This window comes from Moschus berezovskii, chromosome 6, assembly GCF_049115385.1.
Source record: "Moschus berezovskii isolate FMDL1 chromosome 6, NW_MosBer_1.0, whole genome shotgun sequence".
NCBI lineage: Eukaryota > Metazoa > Chordata > Mammalia > Artiodactyla > Moschidae > Moschus > Moschus berezovskii.
The window spans coordinates 107874559-107893115 of NC_142465.1; the positions used below are offsets into that span (position 1 = coordinate 107874559).

At 52.6% G+C, this 18557-nt stretch overlaps 1 protein-coding gene across 1 annotated transcript in view; it reads right to left on the reverse strand.

The window, feature by feature from the left end:
• Positions 1-17537, reverse strand: part of CD9 (CD9 molecule) — a 35288-nt gene extending 17751 nt beyond the window's left edge. Inside the window, exon 1 of the mRNA XM_055394254.2 lies at positions 17335-17537. Within this exon, the coding sequence (XP_055250229.1) occupies positions 17335-17400 (66 nt within the window). The 5' untranslated portion in view covers positions 17401-17537. The remainder of the gene's footprint in view (positions 1-17334) is intronic.
• Between the last annotated feature and the right edge of the window lie 1020 nt (positions 17538-18557).

Genomic DNA, 18557 nt, shown 5'->3' on the forward strand with positions numbered 1-18557 from the left:
CGCTCAGTTAGGAGTCCCTGTAAGGTCCCCTGCCCTCCTCTGACCCCTGTCTTTCACGCAGGATGGTGGCTGTTGAAAGGGTCAGACGGCTTGGGATATCACCAAGTGTGAAGGCTTCTCCTCCGTCCTCACGCTTTCTGATCTCTGAGCAGTGACACTGTGGAACCCTGTTCCTTAGATGGAATTGCTCAAGCAAGCCCTTCCTCCTGGACAGCTGCCCTGGCCAGCTAGGCCAGCTGCTTGCCCACCAAGATGTCCATGCCAGGAAATGTGACCCCTACTCCACACTGGTCTCCCCAGCATCCTCGCCCCCTCCCTTTCTGTCTACACTTTCCTGAAGGGCAGGGTGACTTCTTAAGTCATTTGAGTAGCTCCCCTGCCCCATCCACACTTGGGACCATACAGTTCTTGGTAAATCATTATTCAGTGAGTGAGGGCTGAGCACCAAAGAACTGATACTTTCAAACTGTGGTGATAGAGAAGACTCTTGAGAGTCCCTTGGACAGCAAAGAGATCAAACCAGTCAGTCCTAAAAGAAATCAACCTTGAATACTCATTGGAAGGACTGATGCTGAAGCTGAAGGTCCAATACTTTGGCTGCTTGATGCCAAGAGCCGACTCATTGGAAAAGACCCTGATGTTGGGAAAGCTTGAAGGCAGGAGGAGAAGGGGGTGACAGAGGATGAGATGGTTGGATGGCATCACCCTGACTCAATGGACATGAGTTTGAGCAAACTTTGGGAGATAGTGAAGGACAGGGAAGCCTGGTGTGCTGCAGTTCATGGGGTCCCAAAGAGTTGGACATGACTTAGTGACTGAACAAGTGAAGGATGATTTCAATGAAAGAGAATCTCTGGGACTTCCTTGGTGGTCCAGTGGCTAGGACTCTGTGCTCCCAGTGCAGGGCCCCGGGTTTCAATCCCTGGTCAGGGAACTAGATCCCACATACCATAACTAAGATCAGAGATACCACGTGCCTAAACTAAGACCTGGCTTGGCTAAATAAATAGAAGAAAGGAACAAATAAATGTTTAAAGGAGAGAGAATCTCTGAGGCCCACCAGAATTTCCTCTCCTGGGTTCTCTTCCCTTGGACAAGCCTCCTTTCCCACTGGCTTGTCATCCGGACTCATTTCCCAACATCTCACAGCAAGAGTCAGAAACTACAAAGAACAACTACTTGCCCAGAATAAACATCGAGAAAGAGTCAGAAGGGTATACAGTGAGATGTAGGGGCAGATCCGCATCAGGCAGGTCTTTCGGAAAATGAGAGTTTTTATAAAAAGGCCATGCCCCACTGTCCTCAGCATCCAGGGAGGTCCAGCCAGAAACTCTGATCCTTGCCGAGCACACAGGTGTCCCAATCTCCGGGGGTGTGTGCCAGCTCTCCCCCGAGACATGAAAGCTGTGCCCCACCCCAGGCCCAGGCGCTCTGGCTGAAAGCACCACACATCCAAGGTGCCCACATGGCAATGGGGATCTCAGTGAGTCACCCTCAAAGGGACAGTGCCAGACCCCCAAATTTCCAGTTCCAAGGGGGGAACTGAAAACAAATCCAAACGCAGTGTTGCTCAGAGGCTCCTGGCTGCCCTGGACTGGCTGCCAAATCTGCAAGACAGCTTGCTTCCAGCCAGACCCCGAGGAGGGGTGGGTGATCAGGGGCCCAACCCACCAACAGGAACACCTGAGAGACGGAACGTGAGGAGGAGGAGAAGAGAAGCTGGCTGACTGAAGAGGTTACACATATGTGTGTATTTGCGTGCATGTGTATATATGCGTGTATGCGGCCTTGTGCCCCATCCTTTAGGTAGAAGGAATCATGTCTCCCCATGGGACAACCCCTTACTCTGGCTAGCACACTGGGTAGTCTCAGCTCCACCCTCTCTCCACATGGTCCCCTCCGTTTTCTGTAATATGAGCTGACCAGTCACACATTAAAAAAAAAATTTCTTTGGCTGCACTGGGTCTTAGCTGCGGCACCAGGGCCCTTTGATCTACTTTGCGGCATGCAGGATCTATAGTTGTGACACAGGGACTCTGACCAGGAGTGGAACCTGGTCCCCCGCTGCCTTGGGAGTGTGGGATCTTAGCCACTGGACCACCAGGGAAGCCCCCGGTCACACGTTTTTTAAAAAGACAAAATTCTCATGACACTTTCTCCACCCAGCTGTCCTAGCCTGGGGGGTGCAGGGCAGATCATTCTTCACAAGTTGCATCTCTGAGGCCGACTACAGACTACAGGGGTCCCACATGCCACCCTGGGAGCGGCTGGAGGTGACAGTGGTGACAGGAGCAGGTGGGAGAGAAGGCGGGCTTTCTTTCCTTCATCCCACCGTCCTATGAAGCCCTGGCTACCTGGTGACTTCAGTGAGCCTGTGGTCCCTAAGGGATCAGCAGACTTTTCAGTGAGGGGACAGATGGCGGGACAGAGTGAAGGGCAAGGAGCAGGGGCCCTGGTTCTGTCCCTGACACCTGCAGGCCGGTGCCAGCCACGGGGCGATGTGAGGGTCACCTGGCGCAGCTCTAATCATGCCCCTGCCGCAGCTCCACCCCAGGGCGTCCGGGTGCTGCCAGGAGAATGCACACCTCTGCTGAGAAGGGTTGTGGGTGTGATGGCGCTGCCTCCAAGGAGCTGTGTGACACTCAGCACTTTCCTTAGTGTCTCTGAACCTCAGAGCTCCCATGTGTAAAAAAGGAATTTGATATCTTCCTGCCTTTGACCCAGGTTGAAGGTGAAGATTAAATGCAGTGATGCATGTAAAACACTATGAAAACTGTGAGTGCTAGAGCTAGCCAGACTCTGTGGGGCAAACGATGATGACAACAATAATAAATGTCCATCGACAGAGGAATGGATAAAGATGTAGTGCTTATATACACAATGGAACATTACTCAGTCACTGAAAGAATGAAATGCCATTTGCAACACGGATGGACCCAGAGACTGTCATACTGAGTAAAGTTAAGTCAGACAGAGAAGGAGAAATATCAGGCGACATCCCTTATACACGGAATCTCAAAAGAAATCATACAAATGATTACAGAACAGAAACAGGCTCACAGACTTAGATAATGAGCTTATGGTTGCCGGGATCAGTGGGGAAGGATGGGGAGAAGGGAGAGTTAGGGAGTTTGGGATGGACATGTACACACTGCTACATTTAAAATGGATCACCATCAAGGACCTACTGAACAGCACAGGGAACTCTGCCCACAGTTATGGATGGGATGGGAGTTTGGGAGAGAATGGATACATGTATTATGTGTAGCTGAGTTCTTTGGCTAGTCACCTGAAACTATCCCAACGCTATTAATCGGCTATACCCCAATACAAAATAAGGAGTTTTTTTTTTTAAGAAATAAACCTTGAAAATGACACGAAGACAACAGTGGGGAAACGTACGACCTCAGCGGTGTGTCCTTCCCTGATCTGAGAAGGTGGCTGGGTGGGCACAGGGCAACTGAGGACGGAGGGGGTCTGTCTCCTGTGAGTCTGAGTGTGGTGGGTGGGGACATGCCTCCCAGAGCTCCACAGGGACCAGCTGGAATCAGCTGGAGACAGGTGGGGCGGGGAGGGTTAGGGAGATGGTTGGCTGAGGGTGGAGGCCTTTGTCCTTCCTGGGATCTAGGCTGCTTCCATCCGAGAGTGAAGTCACTCTGCAGAAGGCAGTTATTAAAGGGGCAGATCACAGAGAGGAAGGGGCTTTGACCTCTTAACTTTCCTCCTTGAGATAAGATCTGTATCAGCCCTGGAATTTTTTAAGTTAACTTACTGGGCTTGGGAGACCTTGGCATAGCCGCCCGAGGCACCCAGGGAGCCACAAGAAGCTAACGAGAGGGTGCAAGCGGCCCCACCACCCATGCCTGATGGAAGCCTTGGGAGTGTAGATAAGCAGCTCGTGTTCATGAGCCCTTTAAAAACCAGTTGGGCCACCTAGGCCTGTGGGCTCCGGCCTCACCCATCTCCATGGCAACCCGGGCTCAGGGCGGCCTGCCAAGGCTCGATGGGCTGGATGGGCTGATTCACGGTCAGGAGTCTGGACTGGTCAGGAGACTGGGCCGGGCGCTGCTGGCAGGAGCAAACAGGAGCAAACAGCAGCCGGGTCCCCACCTTCTCTCTCACCCTCTCCTGGTGCCCACTTCCCCAGAGCTGTTGTCTCTGAAGGATGAAGCCCTTCGGCAACAGCAGAGATCTTGGGGTCCTGCCTTCTCCAGGTCTGTCAGACAAGTTAACAAGGGCAGAAACCAAATGCCACCCTGATTAAAAAAACCCGTCATAACTCGCTTTCTGCAACATTCGCAAGTAAACTGTTAGTTACGGCAGAATGGAAAGAGATGAGCCAGGGCCTACTACCAAGTTTAGTTTTATTAGAGACGATGGAAAAGCCCCAGAGACCACAGTGCTGTGGAATGATCCCCACTGTCTCCTTCCCTGTGTGTGTGATCATCCCAAGTGCCATCTCGTCCCCTTGGGGCTTCTGCTGAGCTGCGGATCTGCAGAGACCAGTATCCTCAAAGGCCACTGGGAGACTTCTTTCCAGGCCAGCGGTTCTCAGTGTGTGGTCCCCAAATCAGCTATAGTGGCAACAGCATCACCTGGGAACTTGTTGGATGTGCAAACTTGCTGTACCCAACCTGGACTTAATTGATTAGAAACCCAAGTAAGGTGGGCTTCCCCGATGGCTCAAGTGGTAGAGAATCCACACGCAATGCAGGAGATGCAGGTTCAATCCCTGAGTTAGGAAGATCCCCTGGAGAAGGGAATGGCTACCCACCCCAGTCTTCTTGCCTGGAGAATTCCACGGACAGAGGAGCCTGGCAGGCTACAGTCCATGGGTTGCCAAGTCCGACATGACTGAGTGACTGAGCACAACAACTAAGGTGAAACCCAGCAAACTGTGCTGTTTTTCTGGCCACACCATGTGGCACGTGGGATCTTAGTTCCCCGACCAGGGATTGAACCCAAGTCCCCCTCAGTGGAAGCACAGTCTTAACCACTGGACCACCAGGGAAGTTCCAGCAATCTATGCTTTAACAAGCACCCCCAGATGATTCTGCTGCCCATGTGAGTTTGAGAACCACTGCTCTGAGACTTTCATTTAAACACCGAACAACTGGAGGACATGGTAAAGGTCTCTCGGCGGGGGTGGGGGGGTGGTTCTGAACCCAGAGACCAGCTTTCGAAATGCCAGTGCCAAAGGGCACAAAGTCACAGAGTGGGGGCCTGAGCCTCCCCTGGGTGCATGGCTACACTGCTGGCACTGGAAAGCCGGGGGCCTGAGCCTGAGGGCCACCTCGGCGGCTACACGGTGACAGGTAAGGGGGAGGATGTAGGACAGGTAGGCAGGAAGGGAGAGGTAAGAAAGATAGATACTGGCTGGACAACACTCTCTTGAACCCACTGAGCAGGAAAGAAGTCACAGTAAATGCTCAAGTCAGAACCTGCATTTGGCTTCCCCACATGCCTCCACCCACAGACTCACCCGGTGAACCCTCCTCCCTGAGATGCCAAAACGACCTGGGCAGCCTTGGCAGAAACATCCCTAATGTCTGCAGCCTGCGATCTCCCTAGGACAGGCTGCGCTGTGTATGGAAGGGGTTGTTGTTTGTTGTTTAGTCGGCGACTCCACGGACTGTAGCCCGCCAGGCTCCTCTGTCCATAGAATTCTCCAAGAATACTGGAGTGGGTTGGCATTTCCTCCTCCAAGCAATCTTCCCGACCCAGGGATTGAACCCATGTCTCCTGCACTCGCAGGCAGATTCTTCACCACTGGGCCACCAGGGAAGCCACGTATGGAAGTGAACTCTTCCTCAGATTTTCCTCTGGGACAGAGTCCACAAAAGGGGCCCCTGCCAACCAGGCCTCCTGATGTGCCCCCAACTGGCACCTCCCTCCCCCGCTTTTCCCAAACTGGGGAAATCTCTGAAATGGGCATTTTGTAGTCAGATGGAAAGATAATTTCTCTATTTCACCTTCTGAAAGGGATGAAGCCTATGGTAAAATTTCAGCTTTGAGTGATGCCCTGGGATGCGGGCTGACAGAGCTGAAGGAATAAGCTGGGGCCGAACATGAAAGCTCAGGGCAACCTCAACTTCTGAAAACTTCTAAGGAGAGGCAGCTTAGGTAATAGCAACTACAGAGAGATGCAGAAGCTGAGCTCTGGCTAAGATGTCACAATAGGAGTTTTACATTAAATATCCTGTTACTGCTCCCAGTGACCTTGAATTATTGTAGCAAGGTTGCCACATTACCTTCATTCCCCACCTAAGGGAAGTGAGACCTAAGGAGAGTCACCCACTGGCTGTCCCTCCCCCCAGGAATCTGCATTTCTAACAAGTTATTTCCTCCCTTCCCCCAATAATCTCCTGGGTCACAAAAGCGCCTGGCGGTTCAGCTCTTGTTGCTCTTTTACACAGTGTGGCACCTTGAGGTGCTGTCAACTGCAACAAAACCAAAATTCAACCATTCCCTGCCCCGCTTCCCCCAAGCCAGGACCTGGGGAGGCAGACTTCTGCTTCCTGTGGCCAAGTGTGTGTGTGCACGCGCATATGTGCGCTCAGATGTGTCTGGCTCTTTGTGACCCCATGGACTGCAGCGCACCAGGCTCCTCTGTCCATGGGATTTACCAGGCAAGCATACTGGAGTGGGGTGCCATTTCCTCCTCCAGGTGATCTTCCTGACCCAGGGATTGAAACTGGGAAGCCCTTCTTATGGCGATTTCGTGCCCTTAACATGCTTCCCTGATGGCTCAGATGGTAAAGAATTCACCAGCAATGCAGGAGACTTAGGTTTGATCCCTGGGTCAGGAAGATCCCCTGGAGAAGGGAATGGCAGCCCACTCCAGTATTCTTGCCTGGAGAAGCCCATGAACAGAGGAACCTGGAGGGCTACAGTCCATGGGGTCACAAAGAATCAGACACGACTTAATGACTAACACACACACTGAGAAGATCATGGCACCTACCCACCACCTAGATTATTCAACTTTAAAAACAAAAAAAAAATCAAAATTGAAACGTAAGTCTAAAGAAGTAACCTTCCCCAGGGTTCCTGAGCACAGGCTCAGCCTGCCTGCAGACCCTTGGCCTCCCTTTTCTGGGATGTTAAAACATTTGAGGGCCTCCTGGGTGGAGGAGGCAAGGTGTTTTAATAGCTATAGCCCATGGCTGCCACCGTCTTGCTCTGCCGGTCTCTTCTGGGCAATCGTGTTCAGCTTGCTAACAGGAGAACAGTCCCTGGAGGCGCACAGTGAGTGGATTTTTAGGGGAGAAGAGGAACAATGGGAGACTAGAGTCCTACAGTTGGGTCCTGCTGCTCCTGGGTCAAGCAGATCCCCTGGAGAATGACTACCCACTCCAGTATTCTTGCCTGGAGAAGCCCATGGACAGAGGAGCCTGGCGGGCTACAGTTCATGGAGTCGCAAAGAATCAGACTGAGCGACTGAGCATGCATGCACACCCTTCTGAACCTGAGGACTGCCTTATACCCTTTCGAGGTAGTTCCCATCATCCCAGCTTGAGATGAGGAAACAGGCTCAGAGTGCTAAAGTAACCTGCCCACGGTCAGAGAGCAGACAGGCAGTGCCTTGGCGGACAGCTCTCTCCCTGTCGTATGCGCAGCATGTACCAGGCACAGGTCAGCTTCTTGACTGCCTGTCTCATCCTTGGTAGAACGGTGGGAGCTCGGTCCCCTCTCTGGGGTGTGGAGAATGAAGGACCTATAAAAGCTTTTCTTAGCACATCTTTATGGGAATTCAGCAGTGACTATGTCTGAACAAGTTCGAGAGTTGAGAAATCCTCCCTTCTGAGGACTGAGCCAGCAACTTTTAAAAAACCAGAGCCCTGGGACTTTCCTGGTGGTCCAGTGGCTAAGACTCCATGCTCCCACTGCAGGGGGCCCAGGTTCGATCCCTGGTCAGGGAACTAGATCCCACATGCTGCAACTAAGAGTTCACAGGCCGAACTAAAAGATCTCATGTGCCACAGTTAAAACCTGGTGCAGCCATATAAATTAAAAGAACAGCAACAACAACAAAAAATCAGAGCCCTCATTCTGTGTCTAAGAGGAGAAAAGTTTCAGTTCCTACGAGGTGCTGGTGTTAAGTGGTTTAGGGCTGAGGGAATGGGAGAGAGGCCTCTGCCCAAGGTAACTTCCCCTTCTAAACAAGAAATCCCATTTCAAGTTTCCACTGCCTGTTCGCCAGACTTGTAGCAGACGTCAGCCAGCCCATAAATCCATTTTCTGCTGAAAGCAGGCATTCTGATCTTAACCAAAATCATCTGATGTGGGAGATTGTTTTGGGGCTGTTTGGCTTTAAATTCCAGAATACCATTGTGTTTTCCACTGTGTACGCCTCACTAAGATGCCTGGGGATATACACACACACACATTCTTGCTGACACACTTTAGCCATGCAGACCAGGTTCCCATTTCATCTGTAGAACCAGTTACCACTTGCTTGCACAACCCTGAGTGGTGGGAGATGTGCCTGTCCTATTCATCTGCCAGGATGCCCCCTTCATTTTAGTCCCAACAACCAGACAACAAGCTGTCTGCTGTTTGCCGTGTTCCTAGTCCCACCCGAAGCACTTCACCTGAATCATTACACTTTCTCAATGAACTCCCCAGGTAGGTAATATTAACTTCCAGTTTTGAGATGAGAAACTTCAGGCACAGAAGTTCAGTAGCTTGTTTTGGGATCACACAGGTATCCGAGATACAAAATGGACCCAGTACAGTCTGACTACAGAGCCTAAATTCTCATGTTGTGAACTCTTGTTGATCCACATTTTGCTAATTTCAGGGCCAGAAGTTTTCAGTTTCGTCTTTTCTCCTTCCTAGTCACGTTTGATTCTATTTCAAAAGTGGCATCTTCTCACCGTAAAGGCCCCAAGAGAGATCCTGTGTATGAACAGAGCATCTACCTTCTCAAGACAGGAAGGGACCTGCCACCCCACCTGGCCTTCAGGCGCCATGGGAGCCTGGCCTCTCTCTAGGGGAGCTGCCTGATGGATGGAGGCTTGATTCCTCTTCCTGACCTCTGGCAGGAAAGCTCTGTCCACGCTCTTGCTGAACCGGCCAGAAACTGAGTGTGGACCCAGCCCTGCTCTGGGAAACAGATTCTCCAGAGTAACCTAATGCATTTACTTATTGTCCTAGCTTTGCCACCATTGCAAGCCTGGGAGGCAGACACTGCTGTAGCTGCCCACCGTCCTTATATCCCTTACAGGCATGGCCCTATGGTGGGACCCAGAGCCTCTGCCCTTCCCCCATAGCCCATCCTGCCAGCAGATGCCTGTGTTACAGCCCTGGGCATGGGACCCCGGGAGGCACCTGTGACATGAGGGTCATGTCACAGCTCCCTATCCTAAGGGTTCCTCCCCAGCACTGGAAGAGCATTTAAATGCCTAGCTGAAATGAGTTTTCTGGTCTCTTAAGGGTTACCTGTCTTGGGGAATCAGGGCTATAATGTGATTGAAGTGGGGAAAACAGGCTGGTAGAAAGGAGGCTTTAAAAAGTTTGAGCACAATAGTCAAACAGGATGAGATCCATAGCCCCACATCAGAAGAAGGAAGGTGCTTACAGTGCATCAAGGTGAGCAGGAGGAAGAGCCTTAGGGGGACAGTTTCCTGTCCCTGGAGAGCACATTCTGCTGGGGTGGCTTCCCACCCATCAGCGGGAGACATGGATGTGAGGAGTGCAAGCAAACGGGCACACTGCAATTGTTCATCTAGAAGGGAAGAGGTGTTCTCGATTGGGACCTGTAAGTAACTACATCTTAGTCCTTTCAGGCTGTTATAACGAAGTACCGTGGACCTGTGGAAAAGTCCAAGCTTAAGGCACCGTCCTCATGAGCTCATCACCCCAAAGGCCATGCCTCCAAATACCACCTCTTTAGACTTTAGGATTTAACATATGAATGTGAAGAGACACAGTCTATAGCAAACTATCTTTTTAAACAAATGGTTTGGCTGTGCCCCCATGGCAGGTGGAATCTTTGTTCCCTAACCAGGGATCAAACCCATGCCCCCTGCAGTGGAAGTGAGAAGTCTTAACCACTGGACAGCCGGAGAAGTCCCTTATACCAAACTCTCTCTTAAAAACACCTCTCAAAGAAGACATCCTGATGGCCAACAGGCACATGAGAAGATGTTCATAGTCACTAATTGTCACTGCTGCTGCCGCTTCAGTGGTGTGTGACTCTGTGCGACCCCATAGACGGCAGCCCACCAGGCTCCCCCGTCCCTGGGATTCGCCAGGCAGAACACTGGAGTGGGTTGCCATTTCCTTCTCCAATGCATGAAAGTGAAAAGTGAAAGTGAAGTCGCTCAGTCGTGTCCGACTCTTAGCGACCCCATGGACTGCAGCCTACCAGGCTCCTCTGCCCATGGGATTTTCCAGACAAGAGTACTGGAGTGGGGTGCCATCACCTTCTCCGCACTAATTGTTAGGGAAATACAAATCAAAACCACAATGAGATATATTACACCTGTCAGAAAGGCTATTATCCAAAGGTCAACAAGTAACAGGTGTTGACGAGGATGTGGAGAAAGGGATCCTTGTGCAGTCTTGGTGGACATGTAAACTGGAGCAGCCAGTATTGAGGTTCCTCGGAAGATTAAAAATGGAAGTGATCCAGCAATTTCACTTGCGGTTACATATCCGAGGAACATGAAAACACTAATTTGAAAAGTTACATGCACCCTGATGTTCACTGCAGCACTATTTACTATTGTAAATAGTACTTACTATTGTAAATAGTACTTACTATTGTAAAAAGTATTTACTGTTGTAAACAGCTATTGCCAAGATATGGTAACAATTAATGTAAATGGATAAAGAAGACGTGGTGTGTGTGTGTGTATATATATATATACACGACAGAATATTATTTAGCCATAAATAAAAGACAGAAATTGTGCCATTTGTGACAACATGGATGGAACTGGAAGGTGTTATGTTAGGGGAAATCTGAAAAACAAACACAAATGAACAAATCAAACCCACAGCCACAGAGAGCAGATGGGTGGCTGCCAGAGGGGAAGAAGGCTGGGGGATGGCGCGTGAAATAGGTGAAGGAGATCCAGATGTACAAAACCTTCAGTTATAAAATAAATAAGTCATGTATTATTTGTGATGTATAGCCTGGCAACCATAGTCAGTGATACTGTTTTGCAAATTTGAAAGTCGCTCTCATTTCAAGAAAAAGACACATGTACCCTGATGTTCACTGCGGCACTATTTACAATAGCCAAGGTATGGAAACAACCTAAATGTAAATGGATAAAAAGATGCGGTATATATATTTAAGAAAAAAAAATGCTGTGACTTTGGTGACAGATGGTATCTAGACTTACTCTGGTGCTCATTTTTCAGGGTATACAAATGTCAAATCATTATGATTTTGGAGGAGGGTCCTACTGATTTCGTGGGATTCCCCCCCCAAAAAAATTCAGATATGCCAGTCAAGGATGACAGCATGCAGTATTTAAAAACTATCCAGAAGTCAGTGTTTTTTTGGTGGCGGGGAAGAATTACTGGATGGATGTAATTAAAATAAAATTATCTCATCTGGACACAGGATGTTGCTTTCCACAGCTGCCTGCCATCGTCTGATGGAAAACGAACGTGTCCCTGGACCAGTGTTACTTTTTCCACGGAACGAAGCAGGCAAGTATCTGCAGTTAGACTTGGAACACATAAATTAAAAAAAAAAAAAAAAGTATTGTTTAGCGCTTTTGATCTCCTGAATTCCCTTAGTTGCAAACGATGATCTCTGGGTGAACCCGGGTCCGCCAGTCTTTCCCCCAGATTTTCAAGTTCCCGAACCATGAAATCAGCGCTCTTCTGTAGGTTAGAGGGAATGATGGTTTCTGCAAGACTTTGGTTGAAAAGACCTACGGCGGCTCCCAATTAAGTTCCCCTGATCCTACTCTGGGGGCGGAGGGAACACAGAATATAAACATGCAGCTTCCAGAAACTTCTCCACGCTCCTCTGCCCAGACTATCCACCAAGGAGGCTACAGGACCACAAAAGCCGTGGTGACCTGTGACTTTAGGTCCCTCACCTCACAGCCAGAGTTACCCAAGAAAGCCAATCGGGGCTTGTGTTCTCAGTAGAAAAGGTGCTCGTGTTAAGTCCCAGGGGTATTAAGCCCCAGACTGTGCAACGGATCCGAAAAGGTGGGCCTCCTTGCAAAATGGAATTGAACAGGAAAACAGACATATCAAACACGGACACACAGTTCGGCGTGTAAGAGGGAAGATTCGCCTTGGACACAAAGAGGAAAAGCGTGAGAACACTGATGGGTGAGGTCTAAAACCGTAGAAGGCTTCATTTAGCAGAGTAAGCATTCCGGTGAGGACAGCCCTCCAAAGGGCTGTTTATCGAAATGGTTCTGAACCAGCAGTGGTTTCGTTTGAGCACAAAGAGGAAGGTCTGGAATGGTGCTGTGGGCCACTTTGAAAAGAAAGAGTAGAGTGTGTGTGCCTGTGTAGGAATCCTGCCCCCCGCCCCCAGGCCCCCCATCAGGGGTCAGACCTGTTGTTGACAACCACTGGAGGGGAAAGTGGAGCGGGTAAAAGCCATCAGGAGCCAGGCAGGGAGAAGTCCTACTTTCCTGAGCAGAGGCAGACACCTGGCCTCCCCTCCACTCTCCCCTAACCTGCCAGGCTCTGTGCAAACACAGCCGGCTCTTGCCGGGCTCCGGCTGTCCGGGTGCCAGAGGGTGGAAGCCATTTCATGCAAGAGCCCAGCGGCCTGCCGAGCCCAGCACTGAAGGCAAACAGCCTCTGGGGGAAGCCGCAGGTTAGGCAGGAGGGGCATCAGCCAGCGCCACCCCTGCTGGTCCATCCCCAACTCAGACCCCAAATCCTGGCGCCTCTGCTGTTTTATTTCCAGAGGTGGGGCCACCCATGAAATGGAGTCAGTGTCCTGAAGTGGAATGAGGCTGGCGGTGACGCAGGAGGAGGAGGAGAAGGCCGGATGTGTGTGGAAGAGGGGTGTGCACCGGGCTACCTCTCTGGTCCCAACTTCCACACTTCTCAGGCAGCGGCTCCCACCCTCCCGACCTCCTTTCCCCACAGGGATGATAAAAGCTACAGTTGGAAGCTTACTTTGCACCCAGGACTAAGCTCCTGGGCCAAGTGCATCACAAGCACGTGGGAGGCAGGCACCAGCTCCAGGGGAAATTGAACCCAGAGCTGCTGGTGCTCTGACCATTGGGCAGCACTGACATGAAAGGCTCACCCATGGGGAGACCTCACCCAGGAGGAGTGGAGGCAACTCCAGGGTTAACAGGAAAGAGAGGCAAGACTCAGGCCCCAGAAGTAAAGGTCAAATGAAGCCACTCTCTGAGCCAAGCCGGGTACCCACTATACACTTCCATTTCCGGACTCCTATTTTGGGTTGTGTGGGAATGTCCTTCGCTGTAGGTCACGGGGGTGGGGCTGGTTTCTTAGGCTGACCTTTTGGGACCATTTGCTCCGACTCACTGGTCTTACAGATGAGGAAGCTGAGCTATGGAGTTCAAAAGTGACCTGCTTGGTTACTGCATAGCACAGGGAACTATAGTCACTATCTTCTAATAACCTATAACGGAAAATAACTTCAAAAATAATAAACGTGTATGTGTATAACTGAATCATCTTGCTGTGTGCCTGAAACATTGTAAGTCAACTATATTTCAATAAACGTATATATTAAGAAGAAAAAAAAAAAGTGACCTGCTCGGGACTTCGCTAGTGGTCCAGTGGTTAAGACTGTGCTCCCAATGCAGGGGGCAAGGGTTTGAGCCCTGGTCAAGGAACTAGATTCTACATGCCACAACTAAGAGCTGGCACAGCTAAATAAAACACACACACACAAACGAAAGTGACATGCTCAAAGTGAGCTGAGGGCAGAGCTGACAAACACCCAGGTCCCTGAACTCTGGTTTCCACGAAGCCTGTCTTAGGCCCAGGAGATACCGTTTCTTGGGAAAGAGAAATTCCCTGCTCTTCCCATCAGTGAGGGAGGGGACAGGAATGCGGTGGGGAGACACAGTGAGGAAAGGGGCAGAGGGAGGTGAGGGTAGAATGGGAAAGCCTGGCCTGGCCCGGCTCTGGTTCCCCACTGAACAGTTGAGGCTGCCACTCTGGCGTCATAACAGGTTTCCCCTCTCAATCTTTTCTGGAGGGTGGGTGGGCAAGCAGGTCAAAGGAAACCCAGAAACAACTAAAACGGAACTGGGAAGTTAAGAGTCCTGGGGCCACTGGAAGGACAGAATAACTGCTGACTTGGCTGCAGGCACCAGGGGTCTTACTTTGGGGCGGGGGGCAGGTGGTGCAGGCTCTGCTGTCACCGAGGGTCCCTCAGGAATGAGAATGGGGGCCAGGGAAGAGGTACACCCTCCCTCCTCGATTGACCCTGCCATTGAGGTGGGCCTCTCCTCTCTGGATCCCTGCTGGACCACCCCTCTCAGCATCCTCTGTCCATGAGGTATGGGTGACTCCTACCCTCCCAACTCCTGCTCTTCAAGGCCCATATCAGGTCCCAAACACCGAATTTACAAATTCTGGGTTTCAAGAGAGAAAGGGAAGTGATGACATCATAAAGATGCAAGCAAGCAGTTCCCTCAGGCCACAGCTTCCCTTAAAAATCATTTTTTGAGGGCTTGTTGCCACCCTCCTGTCATTCTCATCCAACTGGGTATGGTGGCTAGTGGTGACATAAAGTGCGTTGGGTACACTGCAGCCCACCAGACCTGTTTTCAAACTTACCTCTGATGCTCTCCAGCCACCTGACCCTGGCTAAGTTACGGAACCTCTCTGGTGACTGGTTTCCTGGTCATTGGTACAAATGGGGATAATGCTTTCTGCTCTGACCGTATTGTGGAACTTGGAAAAAGACTTTGTAGGCTGTACCGTGCTGCACAAGGGATCACAATGCTCCTTTACTCCATCACCTCCTAGGAGATGAGGGCTTCATCTCTGTAGGGACCTTAATACAGGAGTACTGAACAATGGGCTTCCCTGGTGGCTCAGTGGTAAAGAATCCTCCTGCCAATGCAGGAGATGTGGGTTTGATCACTGAGTCGGGAAGATCCCCTGGAGAAGGAAATGGCAATCCACTCCAGTATTCCGGTCAGGGAAATCCCACAGACAGAGGAGCCTGGAGGGCTACAGTCCACGGGGTCACAAAATAGCTTGACACAAGTTAGTGACGAAACAACAATGACAACTTAACAACAGCTGATTCAGATTCGTGTAGCTACTGCTTGCCCCCCACGCCACCTGTGACCAGGTCCCCTTGTTGATTTTGCGATGGAGACGAAGAGGACAGGGCCTAAAGGGTCTAGGGGCTGAGGTACTGGCTTGGTTCCCGTGAGTCTGATCCGATCAGTCCAGTTCCGGTTCCCACTTCTTTACTGTTAAGAAGCTGGACAGGATGACCTCGAAAGTCACTCCTAATTCTACACCCAACCGGTCCCAGAATGAGTCATCTCTGTTTCAGGTGACACTGCCCAGTAGCAGCACTGAGCCCAGGTGGGGGCAGCTCTGTATATGGTGGGGTGGCAGGCTGGAGGCTGCGTAGAGGTCTGGGAGTCTCCCACCAGGCTCTGCCAGGCTCCTCTGTCCATGGCATTCTCCAGGAAAGAATACTGGAGTGGGTTGCCGGGCCCTCCTCCTCCAGGGGATTTTTCCCGACCCACTGATCGAAACAATGTCTCTTGCATTTCCTGGACTGGCAGGTGGTTTCTTTACCACTAGCGCCACCTGGGAAGCCAAGGAGTCAACAGGGGACTAGCAAGGGAGAGAAGGTGCTAGGGAGGGGCTAGAGGAAAACTCCTTAAAGGACTAGGGTGGGGCAAGGCGGTGCTAGCCCGCCTTCCACATTCTTTTCTGGTGCCTCTGTTGGGGTGAAGAGGAAGCGAGGCTGGCAGCTAGCTGGCTGGCTGCTGGGACTGGTGGGAACAGCAGGAGGAGGGGGTGCCCAGTGCAGGAGGGTCTCCCTAGAGCAGGCCCTGGGCTGGGCAGGGCACATCTATGCTCCACCTTCACTAGGGCAGGTGTTTGGTGTGATGACTTGTTCAAGGGTAGGTCCGTCTCATACCCCGTCAGCTCCAGGGAGAGGAGTAAATCTTGGGAGACTTTCCCTGGCGCTCATGGGGAAACAGATCCCAGTGAGTAAGTACAGTTTTGTTACAAGCCTCCTGTGGCATGCCCCTGCTTCTACAGCCGTCTCTCTCTGAAGAGTGGCACAGGGCCTGCCTTTGCAAATGTCTTCCTGATGGCAAAGGGGCAAAAATCGTCCACCTGTGAGTGGGGGATGTGGCCCTGGAACTAGGACACCAAGACCCCTACTCCTTGCCTCTGTCTCTGGGTGGCCCCTTAATCCCCCTAGGGAGGGCTCCGAGGGACCTCTCCCCTTCCCGGCTGCCCACCTCAGGCTGCCAGTGGCCGGCAGCGGGAGTCCTGGAACTCCCAGGCCTGCGTCCTCCCCAGGTGACAGTCCGCTCCCGGTGGCCCCACCCGGCTTCTGGGTGGGCTGGCGGGGGAGGAGGTGGGGCGACCACCTGATCCCTCCCGGAAATGGAGAAACAGGGGACTCATCCCACACGGGCGCCGATAAGCATCGGCCCCAACTCTCCCCAACTGTCCCAGAGTTCTCTCCTGTCCAGATACTTATCGCCCTTGGGGGAAGAAGAAAATCAAGACAAGCTAGTCTTTCAGGTAGTTTCGAGGGAGCTCGGACTTTCTCACGCCGGCTCAGAATCAGTCTGAGAGCTCGGGGGTGCAGGAGGGACCCCGACTTTCATTCGTCCCGGGACGCCGACACCCGTAGTCAGGGCGTCCCTTCCCCTCCCACGCAAACGTGCCAACAGCTCTTGGCTGAGCGCCCCCGGTGAGACATTAGTCCCTTTTCGCGTCCGCATCCTTCCCTTCCTCGCGGCCCCGGACATTCGGGGGACCCCGCCCGGGTCACAAGCCGCACAGTCCGCCACAGCCCCCCACGACCAGGGCCTTGAGTCCCCAGCAGAGGGGTGTTCTGATTCTTCCTCCTGCACTCGGAGGGGCTCCGGGTGGGAGCAGACACCAACCCCACCCGCAGCTCATCAGGGCCGCGCGTCAGCCGCCCTCCTCGCTTCGGACGCGCCCCAGACCAACCCGCCTGCCCCGCCCGTCTCGGCTCGGGCCGAGGAGTTAGTTGGCAGCCGCAGCGCCCTCTCCTCCCCGCCAGGAGTCTTCCCCGCGCGGGCGGTGCGGGTGCCCTGCAGCTCCGATCGCAGACGCAGTGTGCGGGGCGGACAGGTGGTCCCCCGAGAGGCGCGCGCGGCAGTCGCACTCACTCACCCAGAAGATGAAGTTAAATCCGAAGAGCAGGTATTTGATGCACTTGGTGCCTCCTTTGACCGGCATGATGCGAACTAGAGTGGCCTGGGTTGGACTGATGTGAAACGGGGCCGCGTGAGGCCGGGACGGGCGGGACCGGGCTGTGGACCGAGGTGCGCGCGGCTGCGGGCTGGCCTCCGGGCTGCACTTTTAAAAAGTGCCACTCCTCGGGCGCGCGCCGCCGCGGTGCGCATGTGCCGGGCCCCGGCCACGCCCCGCCCCGCCCCGCAGGCCCCGCCCCCGGCCCACCTGCCCCGCCCCGCCCAGGTCCGGGGGCTCGCGGCCTCTCCCTCCTCTGGCTCGGTGCTCCCCACCTAGTCGGCCGGACCTGGCTTCCCGCCTTGCCTTCCCTTTCCTCCCAACCGTCCTGGGGTCTTTCCAGGCCGTCATCCCTGGCCGATTTCATCCTGGAATTATGTGAAGGCCTCGCCCTTTCGGTTCTCTCCTGGATTCTGCCCCTTCCGAGCCCTCTACTCTGGGGAGAACTTCCCCGGTGGGTGGTGAGGGCAGAGGCTCCTTACCCAAGGTGGCCCGCAGAATGAGGGCTCTTCTTGCTTGGGGCCCGATTTGATGAGAAGCTGCCCGTTTCTGTCTCCCTGGGGCGGCTCCTTGCACACTTTCACTCTGAAGAACACTCTTCACTCGGCACACGGAGGCTTGCTGGATTCCGGATGGGAGGTTCTATGGAAGTAATCCTGAAATACCATCAATGAATAGTAATAGGTCGGAGAGCTGGGCAATGGGGGATTGCTTCCTGGATTTGTGGTTCAGATGCCCCAGAGAAGGGCTGTAGCCTAGCTTCTGTTCTTGCCTCTTCTCATCACACTCCTTCTTGCCCTTGACACTGCCCACTGCCACATCTTTGAGCTCCTGTGCCAGAGTTCTTAGGGTGTTTCTCCTCTGCTCCAAAATGTCCAGCAAATGACAAATGTTGGCTAGGATGTGGAGAAAAGGGAACCCTCCTAGACTGTTGTGCTGTGCTTAGTCGCTCAGTCGAGTCCAACTCTTTGTGACCCCATGGACTGCAGCCCACCAGGCGCCTCTGTCCATGGGATTCTCTGGGCAAGAATACTGGCACGGGTTGCCATACCCTCCTCCAGGGGATCTTCCCAACCCAGGGATGGAACCCAGGTCTTCTGCATTGCAGGCAGATTCTTTACCATCTGAGCCACCTGGGAAGCCCC